Source organism: Sceloporus undulatus, chromosome 4, assembly GCF_019175285.1.
Source record: "Sceloporus undulatus isolate JIND9_A2432 ecotype Alabama chromosome 4, SceUnd_v1.1, whole genome shotgun sequence".
Lineage (NCBI taxonomy): Eukaryota > Metazoa > Chordata > Lepidosauria > Squamata > Phrynosomatidae > Sceloporus > Sceloporus undulatus.
The window spans coordinates 219,172,071-219,187,930 of NC_056525.1; the positions used below are offsets into that span (position 1 = coordinate 219,172,071).

General features: G+C 38.6%; 1 protein-coding gene across 1 annotated transcript in view; it reads right to left on the minus strand.

Moving 5' to 3' along the window:
• Positions 1–1,362: 1,362 nt before the first annotated feature.
• CFAP418 (cilia and flagella associated protein 418) overlaps positions 1,363–15,860 on the minus strand; it is a 26,524-nt gene continuing 12,026 nt past the window's right edge. Inside the window, exons 4-8 of the mRNA XM_042464458.1 lie at positions 13,086–13,170; positions 11,125–11,195; positions 7,036–7,101; positions 5,923–6,018; positions 1,363–3,514 (exon numbers count right to left, since the gene is read on the minus strand). Coding sequence (XP_042320392.1) covers positions 3,355–3,514; positions 5,923–6,018; positions 7,036–7,101; positions 11,125–11,195; positions 13,086–13,170 — 478 coding nt within the window. The 3' untranslated portion in view covers positions 1,363–3,354. The remainder of the gene's footprint in view (positions 3,515–5,922; positions 6,019–7,035; positions 7,102–11,124; positions 11,196–13,085; positions 13,171–15,860) is intronic.

Below are 15,860 nucleotides of genomic sequence, written 5' to 3' on the forward strand. Positions count from 1 at the left end.
ATTGATTTCAATATATAGGGCCCTGAGATTCATGGAGATAGGTCAGGACATAATTATTTTAGCAACAGAAGCAGAACCATATAAATATTTTCCATTTATATAGCACACATTTCAAGTGTTCAGCATGCTTTAGATATAGGCCTGGTACATATGGGCCCTTTGCGACGCCCTTGTCACGTGCTAGGGTTGCCTGGGGGCAGAGTGCCCACACGCCCCGCAACCCTACCACGTGGTGAGGGCATAACAACGGCGGCGCCCTGTATACATGGGCGCTGCCATTGTTATGCCGCTGCGGCTTTAGAAGAACCCGCTTTTCACAGGTTTTTTTTCCACCGGTGGGAAGCCACATAGTTTGGTGGCTGCGGCTTCCCTCCAGTGGAAAAACAGGCGCTGGGAGTCAGCCCTTTTTGGACGGTCTGTCCTGCGCTATATTTATCTTAGGATTTTCACATTAACACTGAGAGGAGGGCCAGTATTCTCTTCTACATGCTGTATCTAAGGGGTGTGTATATTTTTATTTTTTCATTAATTCTTCAATCAGCTATATCTGGCCAAGATCAGTCACTTTCAAAGAACAAAAGTAACCAGTTTTTACATCCCCTTCAACATATAATACTGGGTTGGAGAATGTGTGTACCCTGATGCTGTTGAACTGTAGCTCATCTCATCCTTGGCTGTGTTGGTAGGGGCTGATAAGAGCTATACCAAACAATATTTCAAAAGCTAAACTTCCCTTATACATGATTTAATTTAATAATCAGAATTTATACTGTGGTTTTCTAAGTGTTCAATAAGATTCACAGTTGTTATCTCAATAATATTATACTGTCTGTATATAACGTTTGAAGAATGAATTAGTCATTAAGCCATCATTGGCACCAATAAACAAAAGAGATAATAGGCAATAAAATGTGATATACAACTAACTTACCCAGGATACAGCTTTTAGTACACTTTTCCCTCTATATTTACTAGGGTTAGGGGCACAAGACCTCTGTGAATAGGGAAAAACCACAAATAATGAAAACACCATAGTTTTACCTGAGATGACACCTCTCTAGGAATCTTTAGGTCTTCCAGTGCAACTCTGTGGTCAATGTCCGACAGACACTGACCATAGAAATTGCGCTGGAGGGGCTATAAATGCCTAGTGGAGTGTTCTCTCTAGGAATCTCTATGTCTTTCAGTGCAACATTTAGTTAAAGTTGACCATAGAGTTGTGCTGGAGGACCTAGATATTCCTAGAGAGAATATATTAATCAAATCCGTGAATAATCAAAGCCGCAAATATCAAAGCTGCAAATATGGAGGGATGAGTGTAATTGTAGCACTGCAGAGAAAGTCAAAGGACTGATTTCTATGTTTACTTTCAAATTTTTATTTAAAAGAAACATATCAAAACTATTTATACTCCAGTTCTAACAAGGTTACATGGAATGAAAATAAACTGCAATAAATTAAACTTGCTTGTACAGTATGTAATTGGTCCAAGACTGAACTTAGAAAAGTTACTTTTTGGACTACAGTATGCCGAATTTTCCAGACAGTGTGCATGCTGGCTGGTGAACTGTGAGAATTGTAGTCCTAAATATCTCCCAAGTTCTGGTTTGAGATCACCATAAAGAGCAACATTTGCTTTTTCTCATATGCTTTCTTATCAAGCTGCTTATTTCTGGTTTGTTCCAGTTATTTAAGACAGAGAGCACTTTTCAACGTTTCATGGTACATAAAAAACAAAACAAAAAAACGAACCCTAATAGTGTATTGCTTAACATTAAAGGTTGAAAAAAACAACAACCACACAGACAAGAATCATATATATATAATATAATTATAATTATATTATAGTCAATTAAAACAATACAATACAATAACTATCATAATGTGGGGGGTTTTCTGCAAAAGATAATTAGGGAAAGTAAGAGGCCAGCTAACCTTGGTTATATCTGATATTTTCATATAAAGATTTAAACAACACAGTGTGAATATCTGACTAGTTTGGATTATTTTAAATGCTTCAGTGCTTGCTAGGGATGAAAAAACTTTCCACTGAATATCATGCATACAATTCTCCCCTATAAATGATACCATCAATTCAAAATATTGTTTCAGAAAATAATTTAGCTCCTTCACATTATGGATGGGGAAAGTGCAAGCTGTGGGTTGTTCACAGCCCTTGAATTACCATCCTTTCAATCTGACTCTTCTGAAAATTTTCACCTGTTAAAAGAGTAAAATGCAAGAAAACCACTTGCAAATGCAGAGATATTGCTTTCTTGACTTAAGGTTGCCCCCCCTCCTCATTACTTCTAGTTTTCAACTGATGCACTAGTGCAGCCACTGGAGTTCTTACAGGGTAAACATTTGCCCACTGTACAGTTGCCTACTCCTGTTTTACAAGAAAAGCTTTGGACAGCTGAATCATAGACATTTTATTTTGAAGCAACTGCTACTTAGTTGAGTAGGACTTGCATCTAGAACTGCAGCCATAAACAAGATGACAGTATAGAAAGGCATAAACAATTCAGTTCAATTCATGTTCACTTGTAGACAAGTATCACTGTCTCCAGTGGTGCATATTCCCTGGTAAAAGGTTATTAAAGTTGTAGCCTAAATATCTCCTTTGCAATTTTACAATTTAGAATTTTAGAATTTAGTGCCTTTTAGAATTCTGGCACTGCCATGTCTCCTAATCTCATCACTGCTGATACTGTTGCTGGTGCTTGCTTAAGCTACAAGCTTCATGGTTTGTGCTTCTAATATTGCTTTAAAACAATACTAATTCAACTATGGGTTCCACACACATTAGCAGAAAGCTAGAAGCTGTATTAAACCATCTGTACCATACTGTTAAAATCCTCAGTGTAATATAACAATGCTCAACAATTTTGTGTTTCAGACTCTACAACAGATTTTTACAATAGACTAATCATAAAAATCGCTCCAGTCAAAGCATTAGCTTGGTTATATGTTACTGCTTGTATGTTTCTCTTTCAGGTTTGAGATGCATTCTATGACATTGCCTTCATTTCCTTTCAGCTTTAACCTATCTTTTGCTGGTATTTAGTGGAGAGGACTGTTAAATGCCAAGACATTTATGAATATTGCCATGTGTAATGCTAGGCTAAGATGATTTTGCCAACCTGGTTCTCCAGGCAGCAGAACCTCAGCTTGCAATTCATCCCAGTTTGGTTAGTTCACAAAGAAACTGCAGACAAGGCAGAGTGCTCTATTTATATTTAGAATAGCAACAAGATCTAATTGTACAAAAAACATACTTGATTTACATACAACAATGCCAAGAAGGAAGACAGTCTTCAGAGTGAAGTAGGTGTTTGGCTGTGGAAGACGAAATCACTCAGTGTGTTTGCTACAAACCCAACGTAGTTGTCTGTCTGTAGAGAGATCTGTTAATTGATCTACAGATCTCCAAGTGCACTGACAAGCATAGGCGCGTGCTCCCTTCTTTATTAGCATCTTTCTTCTCAACTTGCTGAACTCAGGCATATTATTCCTAAAAATCAAGAGCATCCCACTTTAACTGTTTTTAAAAGGTATTTTAAAAATATCATAGATACAGTATCTAGAAATACCCTAACATTGAACACAGTGTATTTCTCATGCAAATAGTGTCTATCTCTGATTTTTACTCAAATAAAACCCCCACTCCCATTGCATGCCATATCATGTGCCATTCTAGGCAGACTGTCATCCACACTTCATGAGCAGCATTTTGGGGGGGCCAGAGAGAGGTTATGTCAGCCTGTTACAGAAAGACTCATATAAATTACAAACAGCCCAAGAGAAGCTTCAGAGATTGGGCCTCTCAGATAATTTTTTTTTTTTTGCATCTTAAACTGGACTGTAGCAAAACGATTCTCATGCAGTACAGTTCAATACTGATAGCCATTATTCCTTATTGATTGCAAAAAGACCTGCTCTCCCATTAATTTACCGTGTGTTCTTGTCTATAAGTTTAAAAATTTATGCCCATAATTGACCCCAAAATCCCAGTTTGACTTATTTACAGGTCACTATGATAATGTGATAGCATCTCTTTCAGATTTCCCCATGCAGTGTGGAGAGTTTATTTCTCTCTGGAGACAAGCAGAAAGAGTCCTGGATGATTGATTGATATTGCTGTTTAAGAGCACATCTCCCTCCCCCTCCATGTTTGGCTGAAATGAAAGCTGAAACTATGAAGCAAAAAGCCTCAATGAGAGTCTCTCTTGTCATACACACACATACACAAACTGAAGGAGCCTCCAAGTTTTACCCTTGACCTATCATGGCAAAATCCATAATTTTGGCCCCAAAACCTGACCTCGATTTATACATGAAGTTGATTTATAGTTGAGTATATACGGTAACCTGGCATTTAATCTAATGGGTGGTGCAAATTACTTTAAAAAACCATGCAATTCCCAAATATTGCTTGACATTTACCAAAGTAAGATTTAATGATTTCCATTTGCCATAATAAAGGGCCGATTTCAACAAGTTGAGTATAAGGATCGTCTATGCTCATGTGAAGGATCAGTAGAATTTTTATCGCATATCCTTCTCACATGAACTCTCTATAGGGATGATAGGTTAAGATTAATAACACTCCGAATAGATAAATTCCCTGAAAGATCCCTGGGCTGGTATACTAAAAGATATTGATCAAAAGGTAACGGAAGAGGTGGCAAAATTCTGCTTTGTAGCTATTGATCTGCAGGGCATAGCAATACCTGCAATTAAGTTGCAGTAACTAGTTTCAGTACTTAAGAGTAATTTTTGGATCCAGTCCAACCTCATTGGTATTCAGAATAATGAAGATGTGTGGTTCCTGGTCTATATACTGTTGCTGTTTTAAAATTGACATTTTAATTGTCTTATGGTCTGAAGGTCTGTTAACTGTAACAACTGATTGACTGACTTCATGAGTAACATTTTGGATATGAGCATATGTGTATATGGACAAGCAGCTGCAGTGGAAAGAGGCAGGAAAAAAGCTCTCTTCTGCAAGCAGAAGCTGATTTATGATTCTTTGGGAACAAGCCCTTGAATGATAGTTTCAGTATTAAATATTCACACAGCAGGGAGGGTTGAACTGACTTTATTTGATGTAAATAAAGGATAAGGCCATGGTATGTTTCAGTTTGACATGCATACTTTTAAAATATCAAAATACTTTTATTGTTTGTGGTGTTATTTTATTTTATTATTGTCAGTCGCTTTGGAATTTCTGGATTGTAAAGCACTATAGAAATGTCTTAATCAAAATAAAATGCGAGAACACATTTGTTCTGAAATAAAGAAGGAGTCTTCCAGATATGACATTAATAGTTTTTCCTCCTTTATCGCTATAGTCCATATATCTGCAGTCACAAACAAACCTCTCTCAGCCTGACAGAATATATTCTGTAGTGTATTTAGGACAATATCCTTGGGAATGAACAGTCAGACATGGCATGGTTGGACTGTCCAATTTCTTTGCCTACAAGCAGCCCTCTCCATTATTATTAACCATCCCTCTCCGTTATTTTTCTATTAGAATTAGCATCTGGAAGTGGGGATGAAATTAACATATTCTACCAGTGCCACTGCCACCTAAGTCTCTGTTTGTCTGCTACCTTTTTCCAATCTAACATATTACAAGATCTCCACTATACTGTATGCCAGTCTGCCCCAACCTGTTACTTTCCAGATGTGCAGGATTACAACTTCCATCATTCCACCTAGCATGGGCAATGTCCAGAAATGCTGGGAATTGTATTTCAAGACATAAGACAGCTATACACTATGAAAGGTTAAATTGAGACAGAACAAACTGAGGAAACATTCAGGGTCTGCAGTGCCATATGGTTTTATATGATCTATCAAGTGCCAGTGGAAACACACTGAATCCTCCTAAAAATGTTCCCCACAAAAACATACCTGAAAAAGAGATAATCACATGATTTATCCCACTGATAGTCATCATAATGTGAAACACGGAAGTCACATGCAGTACAACGTAACTGATCACAGGTTCTGTTGAAAGGAAAAAGAGATGAATATCATTATTTTTGTTTAAATAAATTTAACACAACATGTTTTCTAAAACACACTGACACACTAGGAATTAGCAGTCTTGTGTTATTTTTAAAAAATGTTAAAATTTTCAATCACTTTCAAATTTTCCTTAGGAAACAGGACACTGAATTTCACAATGGCTCTATCGGCGCTGCAGGAATAATCCAATTAGTCACCATGGTTCAATGCTAAAAATAATTGTAATATATCCAAGCAATATCTATAAATAAAGAAAATATGCCTTTTTCTTCAGAGCTATTGCTTTTGCCCATAAGTAAATATAAGTGCAATTAATGTCACTGAATCATAGAGTTGTAAGAGTCCCCAAGGGCCATCCAGTCTAACCCCCTACCATGCAGGAACTCACAAAGCACCCCCACCCCCACACATAGATGGCCATCCAGCCTCTGTTTAAAGACCTCCAAAAAAAGGAGACTCCACCACACTCTGAGGGAGTGTGTTCCACTGCTGAATAGCTCTTACTGTCAGGAAGTTCCTCCTAATGTTGAGGTGGAATTTCTTTCTGTCAACCAATCAAAACTCATAGTAAGAAATAACTAAGCTTTTTTGTTAGTTAGCTATCAGTCCTGAGGCTTCCAATCTTCATTGAACAACTGGTGATGACAGAACAGGTTAATACTGTGTGACTGCTAGGTTTTTCGAATGCAAAATCACACACACACACACACACACTATTACAAGCAATTTCTACTCTTCCTATCTGATTACACTTAACCTTTCTTACTGATTGTTGTCATTCCACACCTCTGGAGAGGACTTGCTCTGGATGGTTAATAGAAACAACACAGAACTACACAGACCAGTGGCTCATTTGTCACAGTTTTCTATTCCATTCTAGTTGAACAAGAACTCTGGGAATTAGCCAGAAGTTACTTTGAGGGGATTCTGGAAAAAAGTAACTTTTTCAACTGGAAGATTTAATCAATACTTTTTATTTTTTAAAAAAATTCCTACCTCTGTGATATACTTGTTCCAATACCATATGGTGCCGCGCTCCCGCCAAGGTACACCGGGCAACATCTTCAAGAATTAGAATAGAAAGTTTTAGTTTTGAAAAATCAGCAACACAGTAAAGCATTTTTATTTCTTGGGGTTACAGTAATCATGTGAACATATCTACTTTTCCAATAAACCTAGTAATTCTGGAACAATTAGGAGGCACACCAGAAAAACAGCAACCTTGTATTGTCATAAGTAAATATTCCAATATGCCCACTGTTTTTAAGATATCTTATACAGGCCTAAAATGAAGATGCTGATACTGATGATGACATTCTTCAAGTTACTTATGGAGACTTCAGGATTATCATAGGATTTTCTTATGCAAGGAATACTCAGAGGTGGTTTGCCATTGCCTTCTTCTAAAATATAGCCTACAGAACCTGATATTCAACACTGAAGATACAGAACCTCACAGTTTGAAAAATGATTAATATTTTTATGGCCTCATGGAATATTGTGCACAGCTCAATTAATAATAATAATTTATTTATAGCCTGCCTCTCCCCACAGGATCGGGGCGGGTTACAATAAAAATAAAACGTAGTAAAATAATAACACAATCCCTAATCTACAATTTAAAATACAACAGCATAAAAATCAGTTATTAAAATTGCAGTAAAATTTAATCCCCATTGCAATGAGGCGATTTAAGGGAGAATCAAAGAAGGCATAGTTGTGGGACAGAGGAGAGGGCCTGTGTATTAGTCTGGGAATGCCTGCTGGAAGAGATCCGTCTTGATGGCTTTTTTAAAGGCCTCAAGAAATGTTATGTGACGGATCTCCTCTGGTAGGTCATTCCAAAGTTTAGGAGCGGCCGAGGAGAAGGTCATCTGGGTAACCACAGCAAGTCTGTTCTTCTTAGTTTGCAGTAAATTTGTCCCAGAGGACCTGAGTATGCGGGATGGATTGTATGGAAGGAGATGTTCCTTTAAATAAGCTGGACCTAAGCCATGTAGGGCTTTAAAGGTGATTACCAAAACCTTGTACTGTGCTGGGAAACTAATTAAGAACTGGTACTACCACTTCTTCATAGATGTATTAAAAGCATGTGCTTGGATCCAGCTTAAACTGATTGAATTTTGGACTAAATGAAATTAATATAAGAGGTATGCTCATATGTTCGGAACTGCCTCCTAAAAAACTGTTGTTCCTTCAGATATCTCCAATAGCCCCTGGTTCTTCTGCTATACTTCTGAGGTGAGGAGGCTGCAGCTTTGTTCAGTGCTATGGTGTGGGCACCCAAAGTGTGGGCACCCAAAATGACAATATCTATACCCATATCTCCAAGCAATATCCAAAAATTCAGGCATCACACCAGCTGGAGGAGAGCTCTACAGATACCATGGATTGCCAAAACAAAACAAATACCCTCCCCCCCCCCAAATAAATGAGTCCTATTGGAAGCCAAAATGATAAGACTGAGGCTATGGTACTTTGGATATATCATGATAAGACATGAGTCAATGGAAAAGATGATAATGCTTGATAAAATTCCAAGATATAGCCATGCCTCCTCCCATACAATCCTTTCCGAATACTCAGGTTCTCTGGGAGGAACCTACTCCACCCAAAGAAAACCAGGCTGGTGGTGACTTCCCAGAGAACCTTTTCAGCTGCTGCTCCTAAAATATGGAGTGACCTGCCGGAAGAGATCTGCCATATTTACATCTTTGGAGGTGTTTAAAAAGGCGATAAAGATGGATCTCTTCCAGTGGGCTTTTCCAGACTAACCTCCTCCAGCTGAATTAACCAAATTGATCCATTCACTCTTCCACCCCCTCTCCTGATAGTCCCTTGGAATAATTCGACCTGTGTCAATCCTTAGTTACAAAATTTGTAATTAACTACACTGTACTGCGGATCTTGTATTGTGTCTTGATGTTTATGTGTAATTTTAGCAGAAGGAGGGAGGTTAAGGGACCTCTGGGAGTTTTTTGATTGTGAGTTTCTGCATGGCAGGGGGTTGGACTGGATGGCCCTTGTGGTCTTTACCAAGTGTTATGATTCTATTATTCTATTATTGTCTGTATATCTGTTTTATTGGACTGTTGTTACCTGCCTAGATCCCGGAAGGGAAGAGGCGGGATATAAATAAATATTTTATTTATTTATTATTATTAATCTGGATCAATATCCAAGGGGAATTTTCTGCATCTTTGAGAGAAAGAAACTGGTAGCATAAGCTTTCATAGACTTAAGTTTACTTCATCAGATGCATGAAGTGAAGTGCCTTGGAATAGACCTTCATAGCTATGAATATGTAGGTTGTATGGGTGAATAGCAAAAGAAATGGATAACTTGATGGTATGTGACAAGTTTAGGTTTAACAAGAGCTGTTGGGAGACAAAGGCATGAGGAAAGATGTTGCCTAAAGCCAAGGTGAGAGAACAACTAGGTCTGCTGCCACACTGTTAAATTAAAGCAGTGTGATACTTCTTTGTCATGGCTCCATCCTATGGAATCCTGGTATTTGTAGTTCATTGTAGTATTAGAGCTTCCTGGTAGAGAAGGCTAAATATCTCACAAAACTCCAAACCCCAATTTCCATAGCATTAAGCAATGCTAAAGTGGTGTCAAACTGCATTAATTCTGCAGTGTAGGTGCAGCCCATATGAATGGTAGAGGGAGTTATTGGAATGTAGTGTGATGCTGGCTGGAAACGAGAAAGGATATGTGATAAACTGGTTGAGAGCACTCACGAGGCTGGGGTTGTTTACCAGTGTTATAATATGTATACTGTGCCAGTAAACCATTGTATCTGTTCGCCCCACTCTTGATGGGCTGGGGTTTGTGAATAAATTCCATTTTTACTGTTTCTCTATCTAATCTTACTTTGCTGTTGTTTTGTTCAAGGACTGCTGTTCGGAAGGTCCGGATGGAATGCCCAGGAAGACTGAAGTGTCCTGCAACTGGTTTTTGTGTATTCCCATTCCTAATGTCTGACTTATGACCAGTTATCCTCAGGCACAGAGATGGACCTGTTTGCCCAATGTATAGTGCTTGGTAAAGTTGAAGATAGTGGAAAAAGAGGAATACCATGTTACAAGTGGATTTACTCAATTAAGGAAGCCACACCCTGAGTTTGCAAGACCTAAGCAGAGCTCTTAACAGCAACGTATCTTTGAGGTCTCCCTTTCATAGGGTTGTCATAAACTGAAAGCAACCTGACAGTAAATAAGAGAAGCAAAATACCCCCCCCCCCCCCGCCCCCGATACTGTGAGCTTTATGGCTTGGTTGAGGAACAGGAAAGTTTCAGGTAATATCGTCATCACTGCTAATCAAAAAGTCACACTGCTTCAACCTTGCAGTCCCTAATTTTACTGCACCACATAGTTTGGGGGATCTCACTTCGGGTCTATTAAAACTGTAAGTTTCACCAATAGCAAAGGTGTAAAGAAAAGAAAAACACCACAATGTTGAAGCCCCAAAATTTCTTTTAGTACTGATTATTGCCCGCCTTCGCCCCACTATAATTAGCATTGTGAGTCATTTTGTTGGTGGTGGTGTTAAAAAAAACCTGGCAGCAATTTCCAGTGAACTCATTTCATACCTACTTATTTCTTAGCAGATTATAGAATTATAGAATCATAACAGTTGGAAGAGACCACAAGGGCCATCCAGTCCAACCCCCTGCCATGCAGGAACTCACAATCAACCCCCCCCCCCGCGGTCATCCAGCCTCTGTTTAAAGACATCCATAGAAGGAGACTCCACCACTCTCCGAGGGACTGTGTTCCACTGTCTAACAGCTCTTACTGTTGGGAAGTTCCTCCTCATGTTGAGGTGGAAACTCTTTTCCTCTAGCTTCCATCCATTGTTCCGGGTCCTATTCCTTGGAGCAGCAGAAAACAAGCTTGCTCCATCCTCAATGTGACACCCCTTCAAATACTTAAATACACACACACGATAAATTGCACCAAAAGGGGTAATTATTGCTAGATCCAACTACTCATCAGTTCTTTATTGTTGGTCCATACAGTAGTTGAAATCAGCCATTTACTAATCCCTGGACATTATTTAACCATGCCACCTTTACTTACCTTTTACCATAGGCTTGAATAGTGGTAATATTTTTTTCAGATGCAGGGCTGGACAAGTTAGATGTTTGTTTCTAACAGAAAGAGGAAGATGGGAACCTGTTAACATGAACCAGTAATCTATTAAAAGATATCATGTTAAAGTTTTCAAATAACATCCTGAGAAGTGGCAGGTGAGACATTGTTAATGTTATCAATGTAGCATATTAGTTTATTATTATTATTATCATTATTAACTATTAAATTTCTTAGATGACTTTTTTCTAAAAATTGAAGAAGTCTGCCAATTAAAATCTGCAAAAGTTAAAAACAAAGACAATAAAAATGTAAACTAAAAGTTCTCCACAAGAATTAATTACAGGAACAATTCTATTCCTTTCCCTATAACCTAAGGCCAAGGTTTCAAAAATGCTAGTAAAATCAAAGGTCTATGTAGAAAAACAATGCAGCACCAAAAATATGTTGCTGGTGACTCCAGACATGTCTCACTTGTTAAGATATTCCATAGGTGGTGGGTCACAACCAAAAAGGCCCTCTCCCTTACCACCACCTAGAGAGTCAGACACTAGAATAGACAGTAGCCGGACAGATGGAATCGACAGTAACAGGCTGGATGGATCAGAAGCTGGAAAAATTACTGTTTGGGACTACAACTCCCCCGTCCCCCATCAAAATGGACACTGTCTAGACTTGCTGGAAAATTCTGGGAGTTGTAATTCGAAACAGTAATGTCTTGATGGATCAATGGTCTGACTATTCAGAAGTTTAATATTTTTTTTAAATAAAGCTGACGGAAGTTTGTTTGACTTTAACAATACGTTCATTTGAAAAATGGATATTGGCTTCATGTGACAAAACAGGTAAAGCTGAAATACCGTACTTGTTCACAGCAGTCACATATTTCACAACTCAGGTAGGTTGCATCTGTACTGCAGAAATAATGCAGTTCAATACCACTTCAACTGCCATAGCTCAATGTAATGGGATTCTGGGATTTGTAGTTTGTTGTGGCACTGGAACTCTCTGACAAAGAAGGCTAAATGTCTCACAAAACTACAATTCCCATAATTCCATAGCATTGAACCATGGCAGTTAATGTGGTGTCAAGCTGCTTTAATTCTGCAGATGCAGCCCTAGAGATCCAATAACTTTAGCATTTTTTTCTGTACAGCTGCTTAATCCAAATTCAAATGTAATTTAGATCAAATTCACTGTAATTTAAAGATTAATATTTTCTTGGAAAAACCAAAACAAAAGGACCTATAGATCTGAATACTATTTGTCCCACTAGAACATGCCTACTGAAACAATGGAATTTACATTAAATGTTACCTTAACAGGTCCCATGGTCTAATAAAGTTGGATAGAAATTAGTCTATAATTTCCCTGGAATGATATAGCTCTTTTCTCACAGGTTCCATTTCCTGTGAAATCAAAAAACATTTTCTTTCTTATTTCAGCATGCATGCTCCAACATTTTGATTAGACTCCCACATTATCAAATCTGTCATAGCTCCAGAATCCAAAAAGGAGGATAGTAAGAGTCTATGGTTTAACTCAAAGGTAGGAAACCTCTTGTAGTTCAAGAGCTGAATTCAATCGCAGTTAACTTCTTGGAGACCATATTCCAGTATGGGTGAGGTCAAAGCAAAAGGGTGAAACCAAAAAATAAGAGCATAGGCAATCTTAAAGTTTTTCAGTAATGAAGCCTTAAAAGAGTTGATTCTATGTTTTCTGAATTGGGAAGAAAATCATGGAAAAATTGGGAAACCACCAGCACTGTGTGCTGGGGAAAGGGTTGTTAACCACCTTGGGAGGGTAGCATCAGAACCCTAGAAGGGCATGATTTAGTCCCACAGGCTGTAGTTTCCCACCTTGGCTTAGATGTTCCCTGCCACTGTCACTTTTCTCCTAAAAGTATGACCCCTTTGCCTTTTCTCAGAGGGTTTTTTTTTTTTACCTACCACACAATTTTGGACATAGCTCTTTTCATCAAATATATCTTTGATTATGTCATCTAAGTCTTCTTTGCTAGCACCTTTGGTAAATCTAAAAGGAAATGGGAGAAAAACATCAATTTGCAAAGTTTCATAAAAGACTGGGGGGAAAAAGAGAGAGGAAGGAATACTGTAAAAGGGTTGGGGTGCCCATATCAAAAGGGAAAGATTACTGCAGGCAGGCTGGCCTTTTGAACATCAAAATTTGTTGCACACATAAAAAACAGATCAGAGTTATACTTAAGGAAATCCTATCTCCCATTGTTTTCACTAAAACCTGTGACACTTTGAAACTCTGCCTCAAAATATTGGGCTAACACCACTGGACTGTATTACAAGGTTGACAGAAGCTCTTCTCTCTCAGTCTCTTCACCCTTATTTAATCCATTGCTGAGGCAGGAGCTTAATACCACCTTTGTCCTGTACTTTCCTTAGCAATATATTTTGAAATGTGCTTTTAATTTTTAATATTTTAATTTAATTCTTTTTCTTGTGCTTTAAGGGCACTTTTAATTACACATTCTTGGGAGCCAATGAGTCCCGCTTGGGGAGAAAGGTTAGATATAAATGCAATAAATACATTTTCCAGAACCTGTCATCTGGAGATAAGAAGACTAGTCTACAGGAAGGGTTGTAATTTACTTAAACTTTTAGCATCAGCTCTCATCTCTAGCACAGCCTGAAATATAGATATAATAAAATTCAACTATATTGCATGGTTGTTGTGAGCTGCTCTCTCATTTCCAATCCTTTTCTCACCTCGACTGCACTACAGACATAGTAAAACGCTGCAGGGTTTCTATGAACCACTTGCTCTCACTCTTTTCTCTTCCTCCTAACAACTGTAATATAGAGATAATACAATTGCCCCTGATCATGAGCAGGACCTGAGTGGAATGATCAAGAAGTATTAACATAAACTTGATGAGGTTGATATAAGATATTTTGCAGGCTGAGGCAAAGGCATTTTTCACACACACACACACACACACGCACACACACACACCATCATCCCCAGATGTATGAGGGAGAAAATGCATGTCCCCCTATCGTTGATTCTATAACCACAAAATAACAATTATTTGCTGACCTTTCATTTCCAACAAATACAGTAAGGGTCCTCTGGCATCTTAAAGAATAACAGATTTTATTTGGCAAAGTTTGTATCAATTAAATCTTTGATAAAGATGCTACAAGACCCTCTGTTGTAGCATCTTTGAAAAAATGCCACCTCTGTTGTTACAAGATCCTCTGCTACCCTTTTTACAATACCTCAAATCTGAAGCGGCTCCTGCCTCACTCTGCCTCATGGTAGGTCACCCTGACATTTTGCTATCACTGTTAGGTCTGCGTTCTCCAGAATTCTGGTTTATCATTTTGGATGACTAAAAATCAGGCAGGTAGTAATGATGGAAGGACTACAGTTTGGATAAATGTCAATAATTAAAGACCAGTTCATATGTTATGAAGGAAACAAGTCTGCAGCTTGTTCACCATACATTTCCTAAAGGGTATGTGTAACATTTGAAGGGGTATCTTGTGGCAGGAAATAAGCTATGGATATACACTGCAGAGCTGCATCTTAATTCATGTTTTTAGTGTGCATAGGGCACACAGCTCCCTGTGTTTATAGATACCCATCCCCTGTTCAAACATGACTGTGTTGATAGGGGATCATATCAACTCTGAGAAAGGTAAGGCATCAATGAATAAGGGATGCAAGATCTTAAAAGTGGGGCATATTCACTCCAAGGATTGTGGAAGGGGAGGAGAAGGAAAGGGGCAGACAAAACTGGTGTAGTTCAGAAAGGATGAAATGGGTTTTGGGCGAAATCATCCCAAGGCTGATTTTTACTTGCCCCGGTTCCCTCTAACTGTCCAATCAGGGATTGTAGGAGGTGAAGAACACCAAGCTATATAGCGTTAGAAAATTCTACCCATCTGAGATGTTTTGAGTTGCTTGGCAAGTCAGGAACATCCTTACACAGAAGGAACTCTTGGGTTAAGAAATATAAAAAAAATATTTAGCACCCTCTCCATTAATATTGTCCTAGGCAGTGACTCCACATGTAGACTTTCAGCTCCTTGTATATGTACATGCATGCAGCAGCCAAAAGCAGCTTCCAGCAGCTTTATATGAGCGATGACTAGACCTAAGGGTTAACAAGGCATTTACTCATCATACATAGCACACTTGAATTATGTTGCATTGTGAAGTTGCCATTCCTTTTTTTCCTGGATGGAACGGTTGAAAAGCAGCAGCGAAGTAGTTTGGGAAGCAGCCAGAAGGACTGGGGGAGTATTAAAGCGAGTGAGACATGGCATGCCTGAAATAGGTGAAGGTGGAAATGGCAGTGTTTGTGCATACTGATACCGTACAACAGAGAGATCTCACCCAGTGGCATGACATCCAGCACAGATGGATGAGAATGGCAACTGACAGGAAAGGTGTGTTTATATGCATGTAAAGAAATAAAAGCTTGGGGAAAAGGGGAAATTATGGAACCACCCCTTTTCCCCCAGAAGCCTTTCTCTTCCTCTTTTGCTTCTGGAAAAATTGAAAAAAGGGCTGGGAAAAAACTTAAAAATGGATTATTGTGTCCAGTTCTGGGCACCACAATTCAAAAAGGACATTGAGAAACTGGAGCGTGTCCAGAGGAGGGCGACTAAAATGGTGAAAGGTCTGGAAACCTTGCCCTATGAGGAACGCAACGCCTTAGGGAGCTGGGTATGTTTAGCCTG